A 25737-nucleotide genomic window follows, 5' to 3' on the forward strand; every position below is an offset into this window, starting at 1 on the left:
AATAAAAAAAAGAATTGAATAGACACATTAACGATCGATTTATTCAACAAATCTTTAATGATAGATACGATCGATATATTTTATATATATGTCAAAAACGTTTGTAATAATCATACGACAGGCCCAAGTGCGGTCTTTTGATATAAAATGGAAATCACAAATAAGAATTATTATACCAAAACGGATTTGCACTAGTTGGGTTTAGAATTAAAGAATAAAATTTACAAAAGATTTAAATGCAGTCAGTTATACGATATAATTAACAAACAGAACTTAGTTTTTAATTAAATTTTTCGAGTTGGCAATTTAAACCCGGAAGGTATCCTTGGTAATTAATAATAAAACAGTCTGGATCCTAGTTGTGGGTTAATAAAATTACATACTGCATTTAGAAAAATCTCTAGCTGCTATACTTTATTATTCAGCTCTATACTAAAATGGCACAAATTAGACCTCATGATGATACTGACGACGCTATGAAAAGACTTGGCAATTTAGACGAAATAATTGTAAAACAGCATCTGATGAACTTTGATGTAAAAGGTAGGCTCTTTAGATTTGCGTTGACAGCTTAATATATTTATGAAACTGATATATCTTCACTTTTTTAAAGAAAATTAAGGATCACTTGTTCCGACTCTAAAACCGGAGAAATACATCATTATGATTATTATTTCATTTTACTATATTCTATAATTATTTTACCGTCTTATTGGCTTATGTGGAATCTTCTTTTGTAAAATTATAACCACCGAGGGATAATCTTGATAGGATAATATAAGGTTATTTTAAAGTATTCATATACAAGTCCGTTTAAAAATTATTTTTGTTATTTTTATCTGAATAAAAACGCATTTACGTCAAATCAATGATTTGCCCAGACGATACAGTTACAGGGAAGGTCATGACGTTGCTAATGTAAAATGTTGTTTTCGCAACGTTAAACTGTGACATATCGGGAAAAGATGCATTTTTCGACTGATTTTTATCATTCAAACTGATTTAATTTGAAAACGAGGTCATGGACCCCTATTTTTCAAAACAGCAATTTGTTTCATTTTGCAGGGAGATTATGTGACCCAAATTTTATTAAACTGTAAATAGAGGATTTTGTAAAATTTTGATAAACATGCAGAACAAATGACGCAATTTCCTCAATTCATGAACATTTGATAAATATGAGCTATTTCTGAATAAAAAAATGCATATTTTTTTAGAATACTAATAAAATACAGAAATTACCGATTATTTAACAAAAACAATTTGTGTTTATCTTTCATAACAAAAAAGTTATGTCTGTCTGTGTTTTAGAATACTAATAAAATACAGAACTTACCGATTATTTAACAAAAAACCATTTGTGTTTATCTTTTATAACAAAAAAGTTATGTCTGTCTTTCGAAAAAGAAACTACGGCCACAAATCGGAAATGTAATCAAATATACAAAATTTCAATCTCATTTTACTCAAAAAGTAGCACATGCAGGTATATTTTTTATTACATATTTGATTTAATCAGGTTAATAATAGCCTAAATGCAAATGTTCACGAACTTGTAAATACAGGATCAAAACTGTATCGTGGAGTATTTCTTAATAATATTTTCAAAAATAACACGAAAACCTAAACCCAATGCATTTCCAAATCAGAGATATGGAATAAAATTTAATCTGGGCAAATAAAAAAAGCCCCATTGTTAAATGAAATACAATTAAACAGTCAGTCAGTTCTATTCATATATTTTATGATAGTATGATACTAAACCCCTAACGAGAGGAATTGTGTGCATGATATTCATATGATGAAGATATAAATTAAATCTTTCATTCGCCTTAATTAGTTTTAGTTTAAACATATTTATTTATAGTGGATTGGGAAACAAGTTTTTGCAACTTATATTAATCCCTTTCCACTTAATTAGTAGTCTGTTGTTATCAGGTATTATTGTCATTTTATTTATTTTATTTCGTTACATCTTCTGACATCGGACTCGGACTTCTCTTGAACTGAATTTTAATGTGCGTATTGATATACGTTCAGTTTTCTACATTGGCTAAAGGTAAAAAAAAAGGGGGGGGGTTGTGATCTCATAAAAATGTTTAACCCTGCCCCAATTTTGCGCCTGTCCCAAGATGGGAGATAGTGGCCTTTGTTAGTCTTGTATGATTTATAATTTTAGTTTCTTGTGTATAATTCGAAGTTTAGTAAGACGTCCATTATCACTGTACTATTATACATATTTTTTAAGGGGCTAGCTGAAGGACCCTTACGGGTGCGGGAGTTTCTCGCTACATTTCAAAGACCCATTGGTGGCCTTCGGCTGTTGTTTGCTCTATGGTCGGTTTGTTGTCGCTTTGATACATTCCCCATTTGCTATCTCAATTTTATACACCAAAAAATAATACTATATATTTCACTAAATATATAATCTTGAAAGATAAAATAAATACCAAAGCAGATAATAATTTTAGTTAAAATTTTAAAAAAGTAGTATAATATCTGGAAAAAGACCTAAAAAAAAGATATGGATAAAAACACATGTAAAAAAAAACAATTTATTAAGGAGTGAATGACAACCCATAATGAAGGTCACAATATCAGCTGATTAAGGGACATAACTCTGTCAAAATTAATATGCACTGATCCAATAATACAAACGCACAGATATTTAATAGGCTTTATTTTATTTTTCAGGGTACAAGTTTAGTATTTGTGATTCACAAAATCAACAAATTATGGAAGCAGTAGAAGAAAGCGGTAAATATAATTTAATGATTTGGTTTTCTTTATCAAAAACAACATAGTAGATAAAGGTAATAGTAAAATTGAGAATGAAAATGGGGAATGTATCAAAGAGACAACAACCCGACCATAGAAAAAACAACAGCAGAAGGTCACCAACAGGTCTTCAATATAACCAAAAATTCTCGCACCTGGAGGTGTCCTTCAGCTGGCCCCTAAACAAATATATACTAGTTTAGTGATAATGAACGCCATACTAATTTCCAAATTGTACACAAGAAACAAAAATTAAAATAATACAAGACTAACAAAGACCAGAGGCTCCTGACTTGGAACAGGCGCTAAAATGCCTGTAGTATACCGCTGAAACAAATCCGGGACAAATGGCAAACTTTAGTGAAACGCATCATCTATAAGAGGACCACAACGGATCAACAGAAACACTGAACTACTACAAAAACAAACGCCAAATACATAGATACATTTGATAATGGTTCAGAACACTTGAAGGAAAACATATTGGTTGGATCTAGTTTAATGGACTGACAAACCTCCCGCTTATATGAAAACATGCAAAATTTTCTACCCTGTATACCACATTGCCTCACATTCTCATTAAGAAAAAATTCACACACCTAATTAAATGGGCATTCAAAAAATCAGAATGTGAATATATATGTTCAAACTCTTTTCGGTCATTTTTTAGTAGCAATAAACAAAAAAACTATGTTAATTGGACATGCTTTGATACTATATATGCCCTTGAATTTTTACTAGATAACATTTTTGTTCGCTTTGGGGATTCCGTATATCGTCAGATTATCGGAATTCCAATGGGGACTAACTGTGCACCACTTATTGCAGACCTCTTTTTGTATTGTTACGAGTTACAATTTATGACAAAAATAAGCAAAGACCCATCAAAACAACATCTGATAAACAAATTTAATAATACTTTTAGATATTTGGATGATATTTTGGCTCTCAATAATGACGACTTCAGTGTGTATATTAATGAAATTTATCCTGGTGAACTTACTTTAAATAAAGCTTATACTAACAATGACCACTGCCCTTTCCTCGATCTTGATATCTATATCACTAACGGAAAGCTGAATACTAAAATTTATGATAAAAGGGATGATTTTTCGTTTCCTATCGTTAATTATCCGTTTTTAGATGGTGACGTTCCCTTGTCACCATCTTACGGTGTTTATATATCTCAACTTGTACGATTCGCTCGTGTATGTAACAATGTTTTAGATTTTAACGAGAGAAATTTATGTATTACTGAAAAATTATTACACCAGGGTTTTCGATATCACAAACTAGTCAAAAGATTTACTAAATTTTATCATCGGTATAAAGACATCATTCGTAAATATAGCTCAACATGCAGACTTTTTATACGTTCAGGTATTTCACATCCAATTTTTTATGGAAATATTCTTTATAAAGCACAAAGGTGTCAGTATTCACCTCATAAACTTACAAAACCTTTGAATAGACTTATTAAGAAGGGATATAATTACGATACTGTTGTCAAGTCATTAAAGATTGCATATTTTGGCGTTAATATTGAGTCACTGATAAGGTCTTTGCGTCGGAACTAAACACATTTATTCTAAAAACAGTTGTTGGCATGACACGGGTTATGTTCTTCTCATATATGTTATGATGGTATGATACTAAACCCCTTACGGGAAGGATTGTGCCTGATGTTCATATGATGAAATCATAATCTTTCAGTCAGTTTAATTGAAGTCTGGAGCTGGCATGTCAGTTAACTGCTAGTAGTCTGTTGTTATTTATGTATTATTGTCATTTTGTTTATTTTCTTTGGTTACATCTTCTGACTTCAGACTCGGACTTCTGTTGAACTGAATTTTAATGTGCGTATTGTTATGCTTTTACTTTTCTACACTGGTTAGAGGTATAGGGGGAGGGTTGAGATCTCACAAACATGTTTAACCCCGCCGCATTTTTGCGCCTGTCCCAAGTCAGGAGCCTCTGGCCTTTGTTAGTCTTGTATTATTTAAAATTTTAGTTTCTTGTGTACAATTTGGAAATTAGTATGGCGTTCATTATCACTGAACTAGTATATATTTGTTTAGGGGCCAGCTGAAGGACGCCTCCGGGTGCGGGAATTTCTCGCTACATTGAAGACCTGTTGGTGACCATCTGCTGTTGTGTTTTTTTTATTTTGGTCGGGTTGTTGTCTCTTTGACACATTCCCCATTTCCATTCTCAATTTTAAATATTATTTTGTTTACGATAAAGTTTAAACATGTTCTTCCTTTATAAGATTCGTTTCCTAAACACTTCTAAATGTTAACTAAACATGTTTTTTCACGAACATATAACAGAAATGAAAAAGTCATTTGTATAAAAGAGAAACGAGTAAAGATATAGATGCCCAAGGAATTACAAGAAAGGTATTTCAGCAACTGCTTTGTTTTCTTTACGTTGTGTATCAATTCACATTATAACCATTAAGATATATCTAAACTGGTTTGTCTACCGTTGAACACAAGTAAACACAATTTTTAAACATATTTCAGATTTACTTTAAATAAAATATAACCTGCAGTGTAACATAAAAGCATTGATGACAAAAGACATATTTTCGGTAGAAGCATGGGGCCGTTATCTCCTTATAGAGCTTAAATACAGACGACAATATATTTAGTGGATGTATAGACTTTTCACATGCATGTTGTAATCCTATTGTTGCCTGGTTTAGAGCCCTTTTCAAAATTCTGGATTCTCATTTGGAATATACATACTAATGCTATTATAAAAAACGCAATATGTAAATAAATCGAGATACATAAGAGCAAAGATGTGGCAGGAACAAGGTACAAGTATTTACAAAAACATTCCTGCATAGAATCATTGAAGAAGTCTTTCATATCAGACGTGCTACACAAATACAGTTTGCTACACAAAAAAAATGGTCAGATTTTGTAACACCAATTTACTTATCCCATAATGATATTTTTAATGTGGCAATAAACTTTTCATTTATAACATTTAATAAAGATGATTCCAGTAGTTGCTGGAGATTGTGTTGCAGCAGAACAAGGCCTTTAGTGCTACGAATAAATAATAATGACCATAAAACTCTTATGGAACTAAAAAGACCTTATCGTTGTTCTGGTCCACTCTGCTGCTGTCTACAGTTTTTGTCATTGAAGAGTCCAAGTGGATTCAAGCTTGGAGAAATAAAACAAAAGTACGTATCTTTTAGAAAATCATATACGCAGTATTTTAGTTTACTTGTCAAAAGTTATTGAAATGTGCTTGAAACAAAATATACTGACAATGTACTTGAAACAAAGCATATCGATAACGTGCTTCAAACAAACATATCGACAATGTGCTTCAAACAAAACACATCGACAATGTGCTTGACACAAAACGTTTCGTCAATGTGCTTGACACAAAACATATCGACAATGTACTTGACAGAAAACATATCGACAATGTGTTCGACACAAAACATATCGCCAGTGTGCTTGAAAAAAACATATATCAACAATGTACTAGAGACAAAACATATCGACAATGTGCTTGAATCAAAACATATCGACAATGTTTTTGAATCAAAACATATCGACACTGTACTTGAATCAAAACATATCGACAATGTGATTGAAACAAAACATATCAACAATGATCTTCAACTTTGTACTTCTTTGGCTTTCGAACTTATTTCATATTAGCGTCACTGGTTATTCTTGTGTGGACGAAACGCAGATCTGACGTATTAAATTTTGAACCTGGCACCTCGTGTTAGCTATTATTCGTGTATTTCTCTGTTCTTTATGTTCTCCCATTTATTTGTTTTGTAGTCTAACATGCAATGTTTTCAGTTTAAAGTAATATTTAAGCGGGAGGTTTGGCATGCAACAAAACCAGGTTCAACCCACCATTTTCTTTAATAAAATGTCCTGTACCAAGTCAAGAGATGACCAGTGTTATATCATTGTTCCTTTCTGTGTTTGTTACATGTTAATGTTATGTTTCTGTTGTGTCGAAGTTCTCCTCTTAAATTTGATGTGTTTCCCTCAGTTTGAGTTTGTAACCCCCATATTTTTTCTCTCAATCGATTCAGGAATTTTGAACAGCGATAAACTACTTTTGCCTTTATTTGAAACAAAACATATCGACAATTGACATTATATGAAGGCTTTTTGATCTCGTTCGCTACGATCGCTCGACAAAAAGCTTCATATTATGTCTCGCAGCTGATATTTTACGATATCAACATGTAGATAACCTGATATTCGGTATTTATTGAGTCAGTGATTTACTGATCTACTTTGGTGTCATGGCACAATCCACCGTATCTTCAAATGTTTACATGAGTTTTACGACGGGGCAGCTATTGGACCAGAAATGGCTGATGAAGTTCAAATCATGTTTTCAATGAGTGATGTGCTGCTCATTCTGTTTCTGTGTAGTGTTTTGTGGACTGTGGACTGCTGTTTTTGTTTTTAATATTGATTTTTTGCTGTGTTGTCTGTTTTATCTTTGAAATTTTGGTATTCGATTCAATCCACCAATTTTTCAAATCTCTGTTACTCTGTGCAACTTGAATTGGCGATTTTTTTTTTATTCAATTGGTCATTTTTGTTATTATAATATTACCTTATCCATTTAAAACCTAAGTTAAACTAAAAAGTACTTATGACATGTCAATCTTCATTTGAAAATTGCTAGGCTTCTTAACAATAACATACCAATAGTAACTTTAGTTCCTGGACTCTCCGAAAACATTTGTCATTACACAGTGTAACAATAGAATGAAAGTGATATTAGAAAATCGTGTTTTTGACAGTTCTGGACAGTAATAGATAACCAAGTCTAGAGATTATCATATTATTGTTTTCTTATACAGAAGCACCTTCAAAATGACTGTTGATATATTTCATTTATAGCATGGGGAACAACCAGTCGTTTGCAGTAAGATATGGATCTGGAACCGAAGTTTTTACATTGATAAAAGATGAATCTTCGAATACATTCAAGGTAAGTGATAAGGAATATTGTAGTTTATCTTACCTTCTATACATGGCTATCCTGTATATTTCAAATTGGGTTAGTAGGCGTGGTTTATCTAATACAGACATGTATTGTGAAAATGCGCATCTGAAGCAAGAAAATTGGTACCGTTAATTTTATTGCTGATCCGTCTTTTAGAAGTGACTACTTTTATATTCGAAATCCTAATTTCTGAAGAAACAAAATGAAAAATTGTTTTTTTAGTAGTTAAGGATGTTCGCTGCTCAGTTTCAAAATAAATAACTTTTCATAAAACTAGTATTTATTGATAGGGAATACATTGAGGAATCAAAAAAGCAAAAAAAATATAGGGGTCAATGAGCTTGTTTTTGAGATAGTAGCAATTGGAATTTTGGCGGGAAAATGTTCTCTCTTGAATTTTCATAGCTTTATCATTGGCCAGTTAAAGTTCTCAAATACTATTAAAAAATAAATAAAATTTTATAAGACTTTTACAAATTACTTATAATTATACATGTAAAAGATTTATAAAAAGAAAAATGGGGGTTCATGGGGATTTTTTTTTAAGGCATTCAAATGGATAAAACCAGAGGATTCCGAAAATCTGACAAAAATTCCAAAACATGACAAGCAGACATCCTTAAGTTAATATTAATAGGTATTTAAGATACTGATTTATATAAAAACAAATAACCAATGCTACAAGGCTTATAAGATGTTACGCAAGACGTGTCTTTCTTCTACACGATTTTCTCCATCAGCACTCGAATGAAAAAAGATGTTACGAAATTGAAGACTATATTAGCGACGCTTCGTCAAATAATATGTTACACGTCCTAACAGAAAGCAGACATACAACGTTTAAAGGATCACCTTTATCTACATCAAGTTAATGTGATAGCACAGTGCTGGTAAAATAAAATGTACCACCAAGCCAATACCGTATCGACAACAATAGGAAACTAATAAATCGAAACTAGACTAGGTAATGCTGTCATGAACTGTTAAAGCTTTAGGATGTATTGTGTATGCTTGATTAAACTGAAAATCACATAAAACTTTCACATCTTTAAATTATGAATTTAATTCCTTAACACAGCTGTAATGTGTCATTGAGAAATAATTTGTTCACTCTTACTTAGACTAATAAATGACATAATTTTAGATCAAAACAAAGGAAAAAGACGTTGGAATCCTTCAAGATCTGTCGCATGCTTTTACAGAGGAAAACAAAAGTGGAACAACTAATGAATTTAAATTGAGTTGTATGTATACACTTTACGCTGAGTTAGACATGGGGGCATCTAAAATAGGTTCGGGCATTATTATCTAAGTAAAATGACTTATTTATAGGGCATCAAAGCTGAAAGAACACAATTCATATTTCAGAGTATAACCTGACGAAAAATTTAAATTAACAATTTAAAACATCTTTTTCATCAAAACATCAGTTAAATAATCTTTGTTTAGGAAGTTATAACCAACATAATTTTAGTGTATGTTCAGTGATCTCAACCGGAGTAAAAATACATTACAAAACATGTCAAGTATCAAAAGATAACAATACTATATTGTTTGATGTTCTAATTTGTATTATGGATGAATATCCCATATTTTTGCTTTTCTTATACATCACGGCTGACGCATTTTTATATACCAGTATATCATACTTTGTTAGGATAAATAAAGACCCAGTTACAAAGCTTTTTAAAAAAATGAATTATCAGTTGAATGGAATTGATCTAGGTTCGTGATATAACCTGAGTGCGAACAATTTGTGTCACAGACAACTTGAAATTAAGAAAACATTGAGAAAAACCACACTGTTACCACGAGAGAAAAAAAACCAACATACATAGAATATTGATTTTATATCAGACATAGTAAAAAGGAAATAAAGATAGAATAAGTAGAAGTACTCCTTCTCTTGACAATATTATGTTTTTACTATTATTTGTTTTTCTTTAACCTCAATTTTATAAAGAAATTCATCATAGAAACCGGTCTTTAAATTTTGTTCGCCATATGCTCGTTTCGTCTATAAAAAACTCATAAGTGACATTTGAAAAAAAGGCCAATGAAGTATGAAGTAAAAGCACATTCACGATCGATCAAAACAGTATGAACAAAGGGATAATAAAAACTAGGTATAACTAACTTGTGTATATATTTTTAAGTTTCAGAAAAACTGTCCGTATCGGAAAAGGCACTGATTCTGTCGGCTGCATTCCTTATTGATATGTTCTATATGGATAATGGTCTGTTAAGAACATATAACACAAACACGATGACTGGAGAAACTATTGAAATTGAGTTTTATAACTGTAAATACACCTTTACAAGATGGGGTCCTGGATTCTATGAACAAGTATTAATAAATATTTTGTTCTAATTTTCGAACACTTTTAATATGGTGTGTGTTTTGTTTTATACATGGCTATCATGTTTGATTGATCCTGATTTTACAAATTATCAACCACTTTTAAAGCTAAAACAACTTTTAAATCCTAAATCTGAGCTTTTGACAGAAATTGGTGTCTTTATAAAGCAATCATTAGAATTGCGAAAATGAGGTCCATGTCCATCAAAGGCTACATTAATTACCATTTATAACTATGTTTTTTTTATGTTTATATTTGTAATTCTTCACTGTCTGTATTAAATGTTGTATTTGTGTTTGCTTGACCCATATGGGTGTATTTTTGCAAATAAAATTATTATTATTAAGCTTTCCTGCTCTAGAATGTGTTTGTGTGAGGTTAACCTAGCTATGAAACCAGGTTCAATCGACAATTTTTTACATAATAAAACGCCTATACTAAATGAGGAATATCACAGTTGTTATCAATTCGTACGAAAGAGGCACTAGAGATATCTGAGTGACAGACATACTCATAGATTGAAAATAAACTGACAACGCCATGGCTACAAAACAAAACGACAAACAGAAAAATAATAGTATGACTTGCTAAAACATTTTATTTTGTCAAGTGATTTGGGACTTTACGTTTTTTTTTAATTTTACTTTTGAATATTATACGACATATTTTTGTGCTACGTTATTAAATGTATCATATACTATTCTATATAAAGAGTAAAGACACAAAAGCACAAAGTCATGTAGATAAGTATAATATTTGATGAAATTTGGAAGTTGTCTACATGATCATAAATGTTTTTAACCATGAATAATAAAAAAAATATAGCCGTTTGGGCAATTTCTATAATCATTAAAAAATAAAATTGTCTGTATTTTTTTATTCAATTCCTTTGTAAATAGCATATTCCCTTCTTTTTCCGTTACGGATCTTATGAAACAGATACACACCTTGTCAGAAATTTCAAACGCTGATAAATATGTCGCAAAATGACGCATATAAAAATATCACAATGATATGTGAAGAATGAAAGTCATATCAATTACATGATAGATTAATCTGTAAAAAACACATTTTGTTATCTTTATGAGCAGAGAAAGCTAAGGACATCGATACATCAGACAATTAACAGCTAGATGTGCGTCATAAACTGCTTAGTTTACGATTGGTGCAATGGGTGATATGAGGATCATTTTGAAAAATAAGCTTTATACACATCAGAACTGTGCTCAAATATCAAAGAAAGGTTTGGTTTCACCATACCATGATAAAGTGCCACCTGTTTCGTTCGAATGTAGAAATAACAAAGGTCGCATGCATATTAATATTTGGCCTTAAAATCACAAAGATAAGAAATCTGCTGAAAGGCGACAAGATTTTACAAGACAAAATACGGTTAAAATATGTTGCAATGCGACATAAAAAAGTTCTTTATTTCTGATTGAAAATAAAAGAAATTCACGATTGGTTCTTAAATGGTAAACTGCTTGTTACTCATAAATTTGGCATATGAACTTAATTCTTTTTTCGCAGTCAGGATTATACTTTGTCAAAACTAACTCCACATTATTCCACCTACTTTTTACAATCGCGAAAATGGAAGCAATTGTCAAGATAACGGGTGGTCAGTTTATATCTTGAAAACCGATAAATGTATCCACATAGCATCACTACTATTCTTACACAGTTGTATTCCAAAGACAAATGTTTCTAACAATTATAATTCATCATGTGTTTTTGTCGACTATAAACTATTGGCTGATCAATTGGCAGATTGAATTTACGAAAATAGAAAAACATTTGAAAAAGTCTAATTGAATATTTCAGTCTTAAAAGTATCAGAGATTGATTGTTACTATCTATTTAAGATAACTGGAGTAGCCAAAAACAAATTTTTGCAAAAAGAACACAATGATAGGAGAAATTATTTGTGTTATATACCATCTATATAATATGACGAAAGGTTAAGGTCAATATATGTGTAGGGTGACAAGTGCTAACAACAGTCAATATCTGTGTAAGTGGCCAACGGAATCATAACCTTTGTCTGTAATAGTTATCCCATGAACACGCGTTGTGTCAGTGTTTTGTTCCAGGCAGATAACCCTGGCCTCGCATTTTTTTGGAACCTTTGGCCCTCGGCGATCTTCAAATTGGTAGTTGTTTTTGCTTTCAAACTTCACCGTCTGGTGTATAAAAATATTTGTTAACCCGTTACCTCTGGATGGCTATTATTCGTTTGATTCTCTGTCCTATATTTTCTCCCATTTATCTGTTTATTTATTGCAACCCGGTCGTGTGATGTAATGTTATAATTACCACTGCCATTAAAGCGGGAGGTTTGGCATGGCACAAAACAACGTTCAACCCAACAATTTTTCATAAAATGCCCCTTACCAAGTCAGGAAAATGGACATTGTTACATCATAGTTTGTTTCTCTGTGTGTTACGTTTCGGTGTTGTGTCTCTGTTGTGTCGTAGTTCACTTATATTTGATACGATTTCCCTCAGGTCTAGTTTGTAACCCGGATCTCTTTTCTCTATCGATTTATGAATTTTGAACGCGGTATACTACTGTTGCCTTTATTTAGATAGCACCAAGTCCAAATGGGATAAATATTTTACATCCTAACTGTTCTAGATTAGATACATATCATTTTTGCTTCATAAAATCTGGTTGAGAACGCCACACAATCATTATAATATTCTTTATAAATTGCTCTATAATATATACCCTTCAGGAGTACCAACCACAATTTTAAAATATGTAAAATTGATATCCACTCGTCCTGGTGTAGGATTATTCTTCGTGTGTCTAAAGGCTAAACGTCTTTAGTTAAATTCCCAAAAATAAATCTGGATTTGTTTCTGCACCAACTTAAGGGTTTTGACTTTTCCACATAAATATTTTTCAGTTTATTGTGCATTTGACATTCCTGCTAAAAAGTTACAGCACAAAGGGAAACATGCAGACGTGGTAACTTAAGCTATGGTGATCTGGTAGGAGTGATCCATCTCAGATCATTCCTGGTAGAACAAAGGAGCTGGACTGTGTAAGGTAATCTGGTGTAACTTGGGTCAGTGGCTGCATGAGGTGACCAAGGGACAATCAAAGACAACATCTGTTTAATTTGCATTTGGTTAAAATGTTCCAAATGTGTATACAGTGACCATGGATTACCAAAACTAGTATATGTGTTAAGTAAATTTTTTCCCTGAAAAGTATTCGGACACACCAATATTATAGATTTATTTTCATTTTTTAGGTTGTCTGTTTTGACCGAAGTTATCATTAACCGAGAAGTAAGGGCTTCGATACTGACTTGACATACTTCAAAACTTCTTAGTTACGTTTTGATAAATCTAGAAATCATTACGAAACTTATGAACTAACTCTTTAAGCACAAATTATTTACATAAATTTGTATATTATTAAATAGTATCATGTAGCTCTTAAAGTTTCGGTACTGGAAAAATTGAAAATTGATAAAATACACACTCCAACTCACTCAGGCTAAATTTATCAACAATGATTAGTGGTTTCATTTTGATAATAAACTCATCATAGATACCAAGACCAGGACGCCAGACGCGCGTTTCGTCTTCAAAAGACTCATCAGTGACGCTCGAAGACAAAAAAGTTAAAAAGGCCAAATAAAGTACGAAGTTGAAGAGCATTGAGGACCAAAATTCCTAAACGTTTGCCAAATCCAGCTAAGGTAATCTTTGCCTGAGGTAGATAGCCTTAGTATTTCAATTAAGCTCCTGGCGCATTTCGGTATTGATACGTCTTTGGGATTCAAACTTTATATTTTGCGTTTTCCTTATAGTTTTTTTCTCCGAGTCGTTTAAAAAAGTTTCGATTAACAATTCCAATTTCTTTTTTGGTATGTGGACAACTACTGTTTTGGTATAAAACATTATGCATGTTAGCACCACATATTAAATGGCAAAACGCATTTTTCAAAGATGTGCAAATTTTACAATTCAATTCAATTCAAATCTGTATATGCATAACATTACATATTTATAGTATGTGACACACCATTACAAAAATAAAATAACCAATAACCAATAACAACAAAATCATAAATATGCTTAATAAAACATTTCAAGAGTTCCCTGTCCTGTCTTCAATAAACTGTTTTAAAAAGGATCATAACTTATTGTCCTGAATGGGTGATCCTGGGTTAAGTATATTTAATTACAATAATATTCGTCAAAATAGAGGTTTTTGCCCAAACAACCATCACAGCAAAATAACCCCAAAACAGCGAGGAATTGATAGGTTCAAAATTCAGAACAAAAATTAAAAATGAAATAATCATTTAACAGGTCTAACGTAGTGTATTGATATATCTGATAAAAGTAATGCATGGTTTACAAATTATTGGAGGTGAAATTATACAGATAAAATCATACTGTCTTTATATTTGTGAATAGGAATCCAGAATTTAAATGTATAAACGTAATAAGATATAACTATTTGCTAAAGCATTATACTTATATTTATTTGCACAATCAAACTTTCTTCTCAGGTTGAAATTTACCTCCTGAAGTTTTTTGTTTTGTTTCACAATATCAACAGCCTGGTTTATGACCGCATATTGTTATAGAAATCTGTAGGTATACAGCTAGAGCGCAAAATGGCACAGGTCAGGCTTCATGACGAAACAGTAAAATGGATGGCAAAATTAAATGATTTAGACGAAATAATCGTTAAACAACACCTCTCTAATTTTACGATAAAAGGTAAGTTTTTCATACTTCTACGAAAGTGATAATTTTTCTGTTGACTTTTTACAATTGTAGATATATCATTCTGAACAAAGGTCCTTTGACTTAATTGTAAATTATTAATTTAAGCTGTCCAATACCATTTATTTTGTATTATTTATAAATGACTGACTTTCACCATTATTTCTGGTTTGGGGAAATAATTTACCTTTCGGAAGCCCATGAAAATGCCTACACTACCACGGAGAACTCTATGTGTTCCTAATGTTTGTGGTGCTTTTAAAAAAAAATTATTTACGCAATCATCTGTAGACCGTTGTTTTTCTTTCAAATTTTTTTCGTTTTTGTTGCCTTGGCGTTGTGAAATTTTTCTCCGACTAATTAGGACTGAATATTTCTCTGATATCTTTATAAACTGTTTACCCCTTCTAAAACAGGTGTTGCATCAATGAGATAAATAATAAATGAACTCTAATTTTGTGTGGTTCCCAATGGTGTATTATGTGTCATACCCATATTGAAAGCTACACCAAACACGAATAAAATTAAGGTTTTTAGCAACTAGTTTTCATTGAGCTGGTCTTAAATGAATGGTCTGATATATATTTATTTGTATTGTTTTACATGTGGTTGGGTTTTTTTTCATCAGCAATTAAAAATCATTGTAGTTATTGTATATAATTTTAATATAATTATTCAGCTCAGTTTTTGGCGTTGTGATAAGCAACAAAACGTTATACTGTATTGGTCATTTTTTATTTGTGATCTATGCTTATGATCAATAACAAGCTGAATCTTGGAACTGTATACTTTATAATTCTTTGTTTTTAACGCTGCTTACAATTGATAATAATTCACAAAAACAATTCCGCCTTTTTGTATTTTGATAGATACATTTCTTTCGCAGGATACAAGTTTGATATATGTGATTCGCAAAATAAGAAAATTATGGAAGCAGTAGAAGAATTAGGTCAGTTAAAAAAATCATTTCTTTTAACCTTCTTTGTGTGCTCTTTCTTTTTAGCTCATCCGGCCCAAAGGGCTTTTCTCGTCACTTGGCGTCCGACGTCCGTTGTCGTTAACTTTATAACAATCTTCTCCTCTGAAACTGCTGGGCTAAATTTAACTAAACCAATCATCATCAGTGTATCTAGTTTAAAAAAATTGAGTTCCAACCAACATGGCTAAAAATATAACTCAGAGCAAAATACAGTTGTTTTGCTTATATCTTTGAAACTAAAGCATTTATAGCAAATCTGACAATGTACAAATGTAAGATCTATCTGCCTTTAGATTGTTCACTGAGAACAATAATGTGTTGAGAAAAGTGCAGAGAAAATTTTAATTACATGCAAACGAATCGCAATGAATTGAAAAAGAATTGTGAAAACGTGTACCCAAATAGCACAAATTGCATTGCTAATAGGCAGAAAAACAAAGATAGAGAAAAAAGGATTACAAAAAAAGCTTGAAATTATAAATTTCATGAAGGAGGTTTAAGTTCTTTACCATTTTTCTCGATTATACTCAAATATCTTTTTAAAATTTTTCTCACAAAAACGATTAACTCAATAAATAACATTAACTTCAGCCAAACAGTAACTTTAATAGAAAAATGGCAGACCGGATAGACAGTGCTACACATATACAAAATGTACAAAACAGTGTTTTTCGTTTTTATTACAAGTAGATTATTTGTCAAAAATGGAGATCATATGGTTTTCCTGAGACACCTTGTATCAATATGTCTTCGAAAACATTGACTATAGATGAATACATGGTTCAAGTAAGACACCCACTCAATAAAAAAAACAACGTTTGAAACAAGTGTATGCAAGATATGATTTGTCAGAAGTTTCAATACAATCGTTATATTTTTTAATACTTGAACATTTTGAGCATTTAAACCCATCTCATTGTTGCAATACTAGATATAAAAAGGAGCACTGTTTACCCCCGATTTCGTTTCAAACTTTTCCGACAATTCCAAGTCTTCGTACTTTAATCTCTTCACATTCTTACACACTTTAGACTGTATAAAGATAAAAGTGTTTGAAAGAAAATTGTAATGAAAACAAATGTAATTAAATATTAATGTTATCTTCAAATCGAACTAATTTTTCTTTGTAAAATATCAACCGTAAGCGTTTAATCCATTTCTCTTAAATATCATTTTGGCTTCGCTCGGTACCTTTACATCCAACTGTTGCATTATTATGCAATAGTCATTTTTGTATTCTTGTTGTTCATGTTTGCTTATGTGCTTTGTCTATATGTGATTTTGTTTTACCATGAGGACACATTTGTTTGTTTTTATAGTGATAAGGAATGTTCCACAATGATGACTGCTGTTTCCCTATTTGTAACAATTCTTAGCTGTTTGTTTTGTTCATACAGTGTTGTCAATATAATGAAATTGTATGTGCTGTCATACAAGTGAGATGTTTAGCTAGCTATAAAATGATATTTGATCAACCATAAGGAAATGTCTGTACCAGGTTAGGAATATGAACGTTGTTTGCCAATAGTTTGATGTGTTTGAGCTTTTTATTTTGTCTTTTGGTGAGGGCCTTTCCGTTTTAATTTTTCCTTGGAGTTCGGAATTTTATTTTCTAATCACGCAGTTAAGAATATGTAAAATGGAGAAATCAATACTGAAATGAACGCAACGTTAACGTTGATCAATTAGTCATTGAGCACATACCTTGCTTCAAAATATTTGGTAAAAATTAGCTGTTTAAAGAGAGTAAACCGAGAAATAGAAAACAAAACCTCGACTGTACTTTGCCATTTTATTATCTTTTTTTAAAATGTAGATGATTCCAGTTGTTTTTGGAGATTTTGTTGTAGTAGAACCAGGCCTTTGGTACTTAGAATTATTGATAGCGACAACAGAACAATAATGGAACTGAAGCGTCCGTACCGTTGTTCCGGGGCAATCTGTGGTTGTTGTCAGCAAATTTTGTCACTTATCAGTCCAAATGGATTAAAAATAGGACAAATCAAACAACAGTACGTAGCACTTTTTAAAGTGATAATGTTGTCCTTTGGAAATATTTTTCTAGCAAAATTAGAAAGAGATTAGCTCTCAATTCTTCTCTGTAACTCATTCTCCGTGTACCCCGTTTCAACGACGATGAATACATGAATTGAGATTTATCCGAATAGGAAATTCGATAAATTAAACACTTAGACACAAGAATATACGCTCTATATACATCTATAATTTAATAAATTCATAGATATAGGAAGATGTGATATGAGGACCAATGAGACAACTCTCCATCCAAGTCACAATTTATAAAAGTACGGTCTGAAACACGAAGTCTTGGTTAGTTTATTTTCTGTAATAAAATAATGATACAATTATACAACGAAGTATTGGTCACATTAATTGTTTCACATAAATTAACTCATGCTTTTAGCACAATAGATCAAATAAGTGGTGTACTATTTTCTTGTAGTTCGGCTGATAACTTATCGTTTACCGTTAGAGATGGTTCAGGAAAAGAAGTATGTATATTCGAAAAAGATGAGCTTTCAAATTCATTTACAGTAAGTAAAACGATATAAATATATTGAAACTAGAACATACTGATTGATAGAACTTATTAACAAATTGAAAGAATCGGTATAGTAAATGCAACGCTGGTATAATACGTCCAGGGCTAAGCAGAGAAGTCGGAAAAAACCAACCAGAGCTGTATCACTATGAATAGAGTGAATTTTGTGTACTAACATAAAGTTTACTTAATTTTTAAACTTGAGTTTTTGTTGATTTAAATTCAACAATATTTGATTTATTCAAAATTATTGAACATGATTCCGACATGAATGTTTCTTGTAAGATCACCTCTAGTTTTTGGTTGGGTTCGTGTTGCTTATTCTTTAGTTTTTTATGTTGTGTCATGTGTTCTATTGTTTGTCTTTTTGTTTTCTTTCATTTTAGACAGGCGTTTATTTTCGATTTATGAGTTTGACTGTCCCTCTGGTATCTTTCGTCCGTCTTTTGTAAACTTACAAACTTTCTAGCATACCCTTTTCTGTGGAACCGTTGCTCATATGTTCTTGTGGTATTTTATGACAGTTTGCGTACCAGAGAGCTTCAGATTTTTACTATTACAAAACCGGATTTAGGCCGTACCAATTTCCAAACACATCATTGTTTATTATTTTGGCGTAGCTGGTCAGTGTAGAATAAATAAACTCATCAAAGAATCCAGGATTAAATTTTGTATTTTCGCCAGACGTGCGTCACGTTTACAAAAGACTCTTCAGTGACGCCCGAATAAAAAAGAAAAAGAAAAAGAAAAAGCCCAAATAAAGTACGAAGTTGAAGAGTATTGAGGACTAAAATTCCTAAAAGTTTTTCTAAATACAGCTAAGGTAATCTATTCCCTATTACTTTTGGGAATTTTGGATCCTCAATGCTCTTCAATATGTACTTGTTTGGCAATATAAATATTTTGATATGAGCGTCACTGATATGTCTTATGTAGACGAAATGAGCGTCTGGCGTACTTAATTATAATCCTGGAACCTTTGATAACTATTTACACCACTGGGTCGATGCCACTGCTGGTGTACGTTTCGTCCCCGAGGGTATCACGAGCCCAGTAGTCAACATTTCGGTGTTGACATGCATATCAATATTGTGGTCATTTTTATAAATTTCCTGTATATAAAACTTAGAATTTTTCGAAAAAATAAGGATTTTCTTATCCCAGGTATAGGTTACCTTAGCCGTATTTGGCAAAACTTTTGGGAATTTAGGATCCTCAATGCTCTTCAACTTTGTACTTGTTTGGCTTTATAAGTATTTTGATTTGCGCGTCACTATTGAGTCTGATGTAGACGAAACGCGCGTCTGGCGTTCCAAATTATAATCATGGTACCTTTGATAACTATAAATAGATATAGGAAGATGTGGTGTGAGTGCCAATGAGACAACTCTCCATCCAAGTAACAATTTAAAAAGTAAACCATTATAGGTTAAAGTACGGCCTTCAACACGGAGCCTTGGCTCACACCGAACAACAAGCTATAAAGGGCCCCAAAATTACTAGTGTAAAACCATTCAAACGGGAAAACCAACGTTTGTTTTTAATGCATGCATACGAGCAGAAATATTTGTTCTTTCTGGGAAAGAATGTGGCTGCGTTAAAATCGTGTTAATCATTGTTTTTATGCCTGGAAACACACGAATACCCCAGCCAAACGTAAACAAACCTAGCACGTGTTTTCACTCCTACATATCCGTGGTAAACAGTAAAAAAAAATTGAGAAAAAATCCTGGGTCGCACTCCGAACGTTTAAAAATCGGAGAAGTCAGCAAATGTAAAAAAAAATATGACTAGGACCACTTCCTCATCTAATATATGAAACATTTCCCTAACCATGATAACTGATGAGTTACTCTTTTGGGTGACATGTGACAATGAGATATATAGATTCTCCTAATTAATTACTTTAGATGAAAACAAAGGACAAAGAAATAGGAAAAATTCAGGATACGTCCCAATACTTTACAGAAGAAAATACAGATGCAAAAGAATTTATCAAGGAAAACAGAAGTGGAATCACAAATGAGTTCAAGCTGACTTGTATGTATAGCATGAACAATGAATATAAGCAGGGTGAAAATAAATTATTACATTCAGATCAACAAAACCTAGGGAATAACAATCATTTCATCGATTTATGAATTTCGAACAGTGGTATTCTACTGTTTCCTTAATTACAAAAAGTCAAGTAATGAATGGTAAAAAAAACCTCAACATGATATCAGTCATCTTACATCCCAGCTCCTTTGTTCTAACAGTGGTGATCTGAGCCGGATCACCCCTACCAGATCACCCCAGTTTGAGTTTCTTTGTTATACATGCTTTCCTTTTTTCTGTAACATTTTGGCGGGAATGTCTACTCCACTATAAAACTTATAATTAATTATACGGAAAAGACTATCAATCAAAATTAACGTAGAAATAATCCAGTGTATATGCTGGGATTAGAACTCAAGACTGTTGGCATATCAAGCAACGACACATACCACTACAGCAGGACGACTGGATAAAAAATCATAGTAATTTGACATATTTAAAGGAAGCAAGATCTTTTTATAAGAGGGGCGAGTTATCAAACCTTTATTCTTTGGGGTTTAAACCTTTTTTTGTTAAAAACATGAATGAGTTAGTTTTCAGACTGATTGTTCAATTTGATTTTACACTTTTTCAAAAGTGGGGCGAGTCGGTTAACAGGAGTTGGGCGATTTTTTTTATAACGTAGCGATATAGTGTGGGCCGATTGGCATTATTTGATATCTACTCATCGTGTTTGATGGTCGTTATTGAAGGGTATACACAATATAGTAATATATAAAGTATATTGTAATGGTTGTGTGGCGTTCTAAACTAGATTTTATGAATTGTAAATGGGTTTTCGTCTTATCTAAAACAGCTGGGATGTAAAATAGTTATCCCACTCGGTCTTCGTGTGTCAGTGTAAGATCACCCTCTGGCCTCCGGCCATCTGGGTGATCTTTCACTGACACACCGCGTCCTTGTGGGATAACTATTAATTATTCCCTCAACAAAAGAAAATAAGTCACGCTCAGTGCATATTTATGTAAGTAACAAACAATGTCCAGGGCATCAAATTATAATTTGAAATAGTTCAAAGTCAGACTATCAAAACCATTGAAAAAACAGGGGTGATGTTACATGATCTGGAACGGTAAGTAGATACTGCTTCACATGTCATCCCCTTTTAGTCGGGTGCCTAATCAACAAATTTTATCGATTTGCCTTAATGGAATAACACACGGCTATATTTTATATCATTAGAATGAAAAGAACAATCCTCATCGAAATAGCATTGTCGTCGTTGTCTGCCGTGGTCACGTATTTTTTTTTAAATCAGGGTGAAAGGCCAAATAAAACAATCAAGCAAATGCACAGTCACATTAAGATAGCCTGATTCTCATACATATATATGCGTTTGGAGCAAAATAAAAATAAAAACTTTATAAAAAAATATCTTTTGTATCTACATTTAGGACTTATTATTTTATTTCTATCGCCAACACTTTAGATTGACTTTTTGCATATAGGGTGCACATTTGAAATTTTCAAACAGCTGTTCAATAACATTGACCTCGACCTATTTCAATTTCTAAATTTGAAATTTTTCTATTCAATTCGTTAAATGTAAGATCTAAAGATGTTTTTAAAATCTTAACTTTAATCATTTGTCGATCACAAAATGTGTTTTTCACGTCTTTTCATAGTAAGGTGTTCGTCAATTTCAGGGTCAATATTGAAATTTCTGTTATTGGGTGTGAAAAAGTATTTATGAATTATTTGTTTCGAAATTAACGTCGAACGTCAAGTTGGTTGAATATAAAGCTATGTGTATAGCTTTGCTTTACAGAAGTAAATAATACTGCAAACAGAGAAAAAGGGGAGGGGGAGTTAAAGTTATGAAAACAAACTAGTCTATTAGAAACAGGTAAAACACCCCATCCTACATATACTGATGATTAAATGAGCAACAAATGGCTATATAATGTTTACAAGTATTCTTAATATGATAAGTGAGAGGGTTATGTACAGCACCGATATTTTTTTTACAAACAATTGCAAACAAACAAAAGGAGTGAGAAACCAAAGGAACATTAAAAACTTATAATATGATGACAAACTGACAACAGCATGGCAAAAACACGGAAAAAAAAGAACAAATACAAATAGAACATTATGATGGAGGCTAGTATTACCTACCACGTTCTATGGTCTCCTTTAATGTAAGCCCACCAACCACGCCAAGGTCAGAGAACATATGGCAGGTTTTTTTCTTTTAGTTTTGCACATAGTTCAGAATTATTCTCACTAGTTAGATTATTACTACATTTCCCACGATTTCAAAATTGTGTAGATGTTTTTATTGTTTAGAAAATATCATGGACTGCTGAATTTTCATTCGATAGCTAACAATGATACAGCAAAATGAAATCTTATACATCGTCATCTCGTCGTCATCAATGTTTCTATACATAACTGCTACCAGACGAGTATTTACATTTTGACATATGTCATTTGTCTGACATGGGCATACATCTGTACATGAAAGATTTTGTTCGAAGCAAATGCAATCCTTTGAAAACTAATCTTGCAGAACTTTGGATGACATCTGACCTTCGAGATGGACAGAAACAAGTCATTCTTCTTTCCCTTTCGAACTGAAGAGGAGAATGTTGGGGTATTTTAGCTAAATAGGAAGACATAACATTTACGTCGGGAGTGAAGCTTTTATTATGTATTGTTTAAAAGTAGTTTCACAAAAGTTTGCCATTGGAGAAATTTTAAATTGGTGCCAATTTTACGCTCAATTTGTTTAAGTCACAATGACCTATTTTTAGTTTTGACTTGAGACCATTCAACCTAACAACAAGATATCGAGCTGCGTCTATAGATTCATCGATGTTACAATATCTGACAAATCGGTGAAATCATTTGGGTTGCCTTTCAAAACTGAAAAAAAACCAGTGCGCTTACCGATCCCTAAAAGGACCGATTACATGCTGTTTCGCATCTTGTTACAGCATGTGCAGCTGGCAGAATGTTACAGAAGGCAAACCCGAGACTTTTACATATTTCCATATATGGAAATGCTAGCTAGAATATGACTACCTCATGTATCATAGTAACTGTTGATCTACCGTGATGATGAACAATCTATTCGCCAAGAAATCAGATTAAGGCCTGCTTGTTGTACAGTCAGGAATTTGACAACCATCTATATATGACCTGACACACTTTAACAGACGAACAAGTACTTGATTCAGCTTTAAAGTAACTGCAGTTGTGTCTGCTAGTGCAAGATTTATAGCAAGAATGGTGGTACAACATTTTGTAATCATCAGTACGAAGATGGTCTAGGTCTAAGGCATCATGCAATAAACTTAAAATCTTTCCGTGCTCTCATAGCCTCGATAAAGATTTTAATTTTGCTAATTCCTCGCATATTAATAAGCAATTCAGTAGAAGAACCCTGACATATAAAACACTTCTCCCATTGTATTTCATTCCTACTTCGTTTCTAGCGTGATGGACATAATTTAACAGGACTGAGAATGTGTGCAATATTCCGGGTCTGAAACGTGAGCGAAGAATTTGTTTTGTATATTTCAATTATAAAAAAGCTATCAATTAAAAAAAACAATAAAAGATAGAAAAAAAACACCAAAAATGTTTCCAATTACAAAACAACGTTCCTCACACTAACTGGACTATTCAAAATATACAAACCGACCATACAACAAGGAAAATTGAAAAATTGAAATGAAGTAAGTGACAATTGTCCTAGTTAATGACCTGAAAGTGTAAGCTATAAAACAATGAACGGCACGAGAAAAAGCGTGTTTGAATAAAGGCAGAAATATCACTAAATTTGTGTTTTAAATTGCTATTTTCTTTAGATTTTTTTAATATATTTTATGTGAAAATGACATTGAGCATGATGATTGTAGTAAGAACGTAGTCAGGTCATAAGAAGAGCGTGATGATGACGACATATGCGTGTTAGAATCGTACTATGGTCTTGAACAGTGTGTTATAAACGTGGTATAGTCGTAGTGGAAGCTGTAGATGGGTCGCGGTGAGAACGTGATGGTCGTAGTAACGTTGCTATGAGATCTTAGCATAGTATCTCCAAATTGAATCAAGCTCTCGCTACGATGGTACAACGACCTTTGTGATTTTTACCACGACATTACTACGCTCTCACTACGCTTCTGCTATGACATGATTTCGCCACGACCGCACCACGATTGTTTTGAATGTTCAAAGTTGGCCACGCTCATCACAATCGAGAAGACTTCGCCACGACCGTATACGACCTTACTGCGATCTACACGATTGCACTACGATCGTCAAAATTTTCATTTTTTTCACAGATCGTAGTACGATCGAGCCTAGTGTGACTGCGGTATATTCAGATCAATGACTTTAACTGGACACTTCATGGACGATTTTATCCCAAAAAATTTATCTAACGCTGAACTGGCCCATGATAAGCGATCGGGTAAAACTCAGCCCAACTCATGTGAAATAAATCAAGTAATACCTAAAACTTATTGGTGATTTAAACTGTGAACTCAACTGTTAAATTTATCGTCTTCTGCACGGACGACAAAAATTGCAATTCAAAATCCAGTTAAGTTTGAAATCATCTTAAACATACAAAGCTTTTGAATTTTATTTACATTTGTAGCTTCATTTTTACTTTGAAACACGACTTTCGTAGATACTGCTTCATTAAGTGTGTATTATAAAATTTCAGAATGTGGATTTATTGTTTATTTGATATGATATATATTTAAGTTTCAGAAATACTGTCAGCTTCAGAAAAGGTTTTGATTCTAGCTGGTTCTTTCCTTGCCGACATTTTCTGTATCGATAATGGACTGTTAAGAGAAAAGTATTCAAACCAGCAGACTGGAGAATCATACGATGTAGTTTTCCGTAACTGTAAATATACGGAGACAAGGCGTCATCCAGCTGGGGGAATGCATATCCGGATTAATCCTTTGTTTTAATATTCAATCATTAAATATAATTGAGCTGTTTTAAATAGACTAAAATTATTGATTGCAATTCTTCTCTATAGAAAAATACTCTTTGAAATAAAAGTATTAAGCATAGATAATTTTTGTTTTTGTTAAACTATCCTTAGAAAATCACTACTAAAAATGCTAAGACAGTTTATACTAAATCAGAAGAATCACATACGTTCACCCTGGTTCGGTATACGTGTCATGTTGTGCTTTATATATTTTCTATGTTGTTGGTCATGG

The 25737-nt window shown here is 32.4% G+C and overlaps 1 protein-coding gene and 1 long non-coding RNA gene across 2 annotated transcripts; both read left to right on the top strand.

The window, feature by feature from the left end:
• The first annotated feature begins 354 nt into the window (after positions 1-354).
• On the top strand, positions 355-10493 carry LOC134690414 (phospholipid scramblase 1-like). Its single transcript, XM_063550385.1, has 6 exons — positions 355-543; positions 2695-2757; positions 5785-5977; positions 7686-7776; positions 8936-9035; positions 9948-10493. Exons 1-6 carry the CDS (start codon positions 438-440, stop codon positions 10160-10162), a joined length of 768 nt encoding a protein of 255 aa, XP_063406455.1. The 5' UTR covers positions 355-437; the 3' UTR covers positions 10163-10493.
• A 7862-nt stretch (positions 10494-18355) lies between these two features.
• On the top strand, positions 18356-25384 carry LOC134691632 (uncharacterized). The gene is made up of 3 exons (XR_010102163.1): positions 18356-18440; positions 20359-20488; positions 25265-25384. It is a non-coding gene; the product is annotated as an uncharacterized LOC134691632 (long non-coding RNA).
• Positions 25385-25737: the final 353 nt, after the last annotated feature.

This window comes from Mytilus trossulus, chromosome 11 (genome assembly GCF_036588685.1).
Source record: "Mytilus trossulus isolate FHL-02 chromosome 11, PNRI_Mtr1.1.1.hap1, whole genome shotgun sequence".
In the NCBI taxonomy this organism is placed as follows: Eukaryota; Metazoa; Mollusca; class Bivalvia; order Mytilida; family Mytilidae; genus Mytilus; species Mytilus trossulus.

What these genes read in the sequence shown, in the direction of transcription:
- LOC134690414 (XM_063550385.1), top strand. Translation starts at nt 438, where the DNA reads ATGGCACAAATTAGACCTCATGATGATACTGACGACGCTATGAAAAGA. An exon ending in GATGAACTTTGATGTAAAAG is followed by an intron (nt 544 to 2,694) that starts GTAGGCTCTTTA and finishes TTTATTTTTCAG; the next exon opens with GGTACAAGTTTAGTATTTGT. An exon ending in TAATGAATTTAAATTGAGTT is followed by an intron (nt 9,036 to 9,947) that starts GTATGTATACAC and finishes TATATTTTTAAG; the next exon opens with TTTCAGAAAAACTGTCCGTA.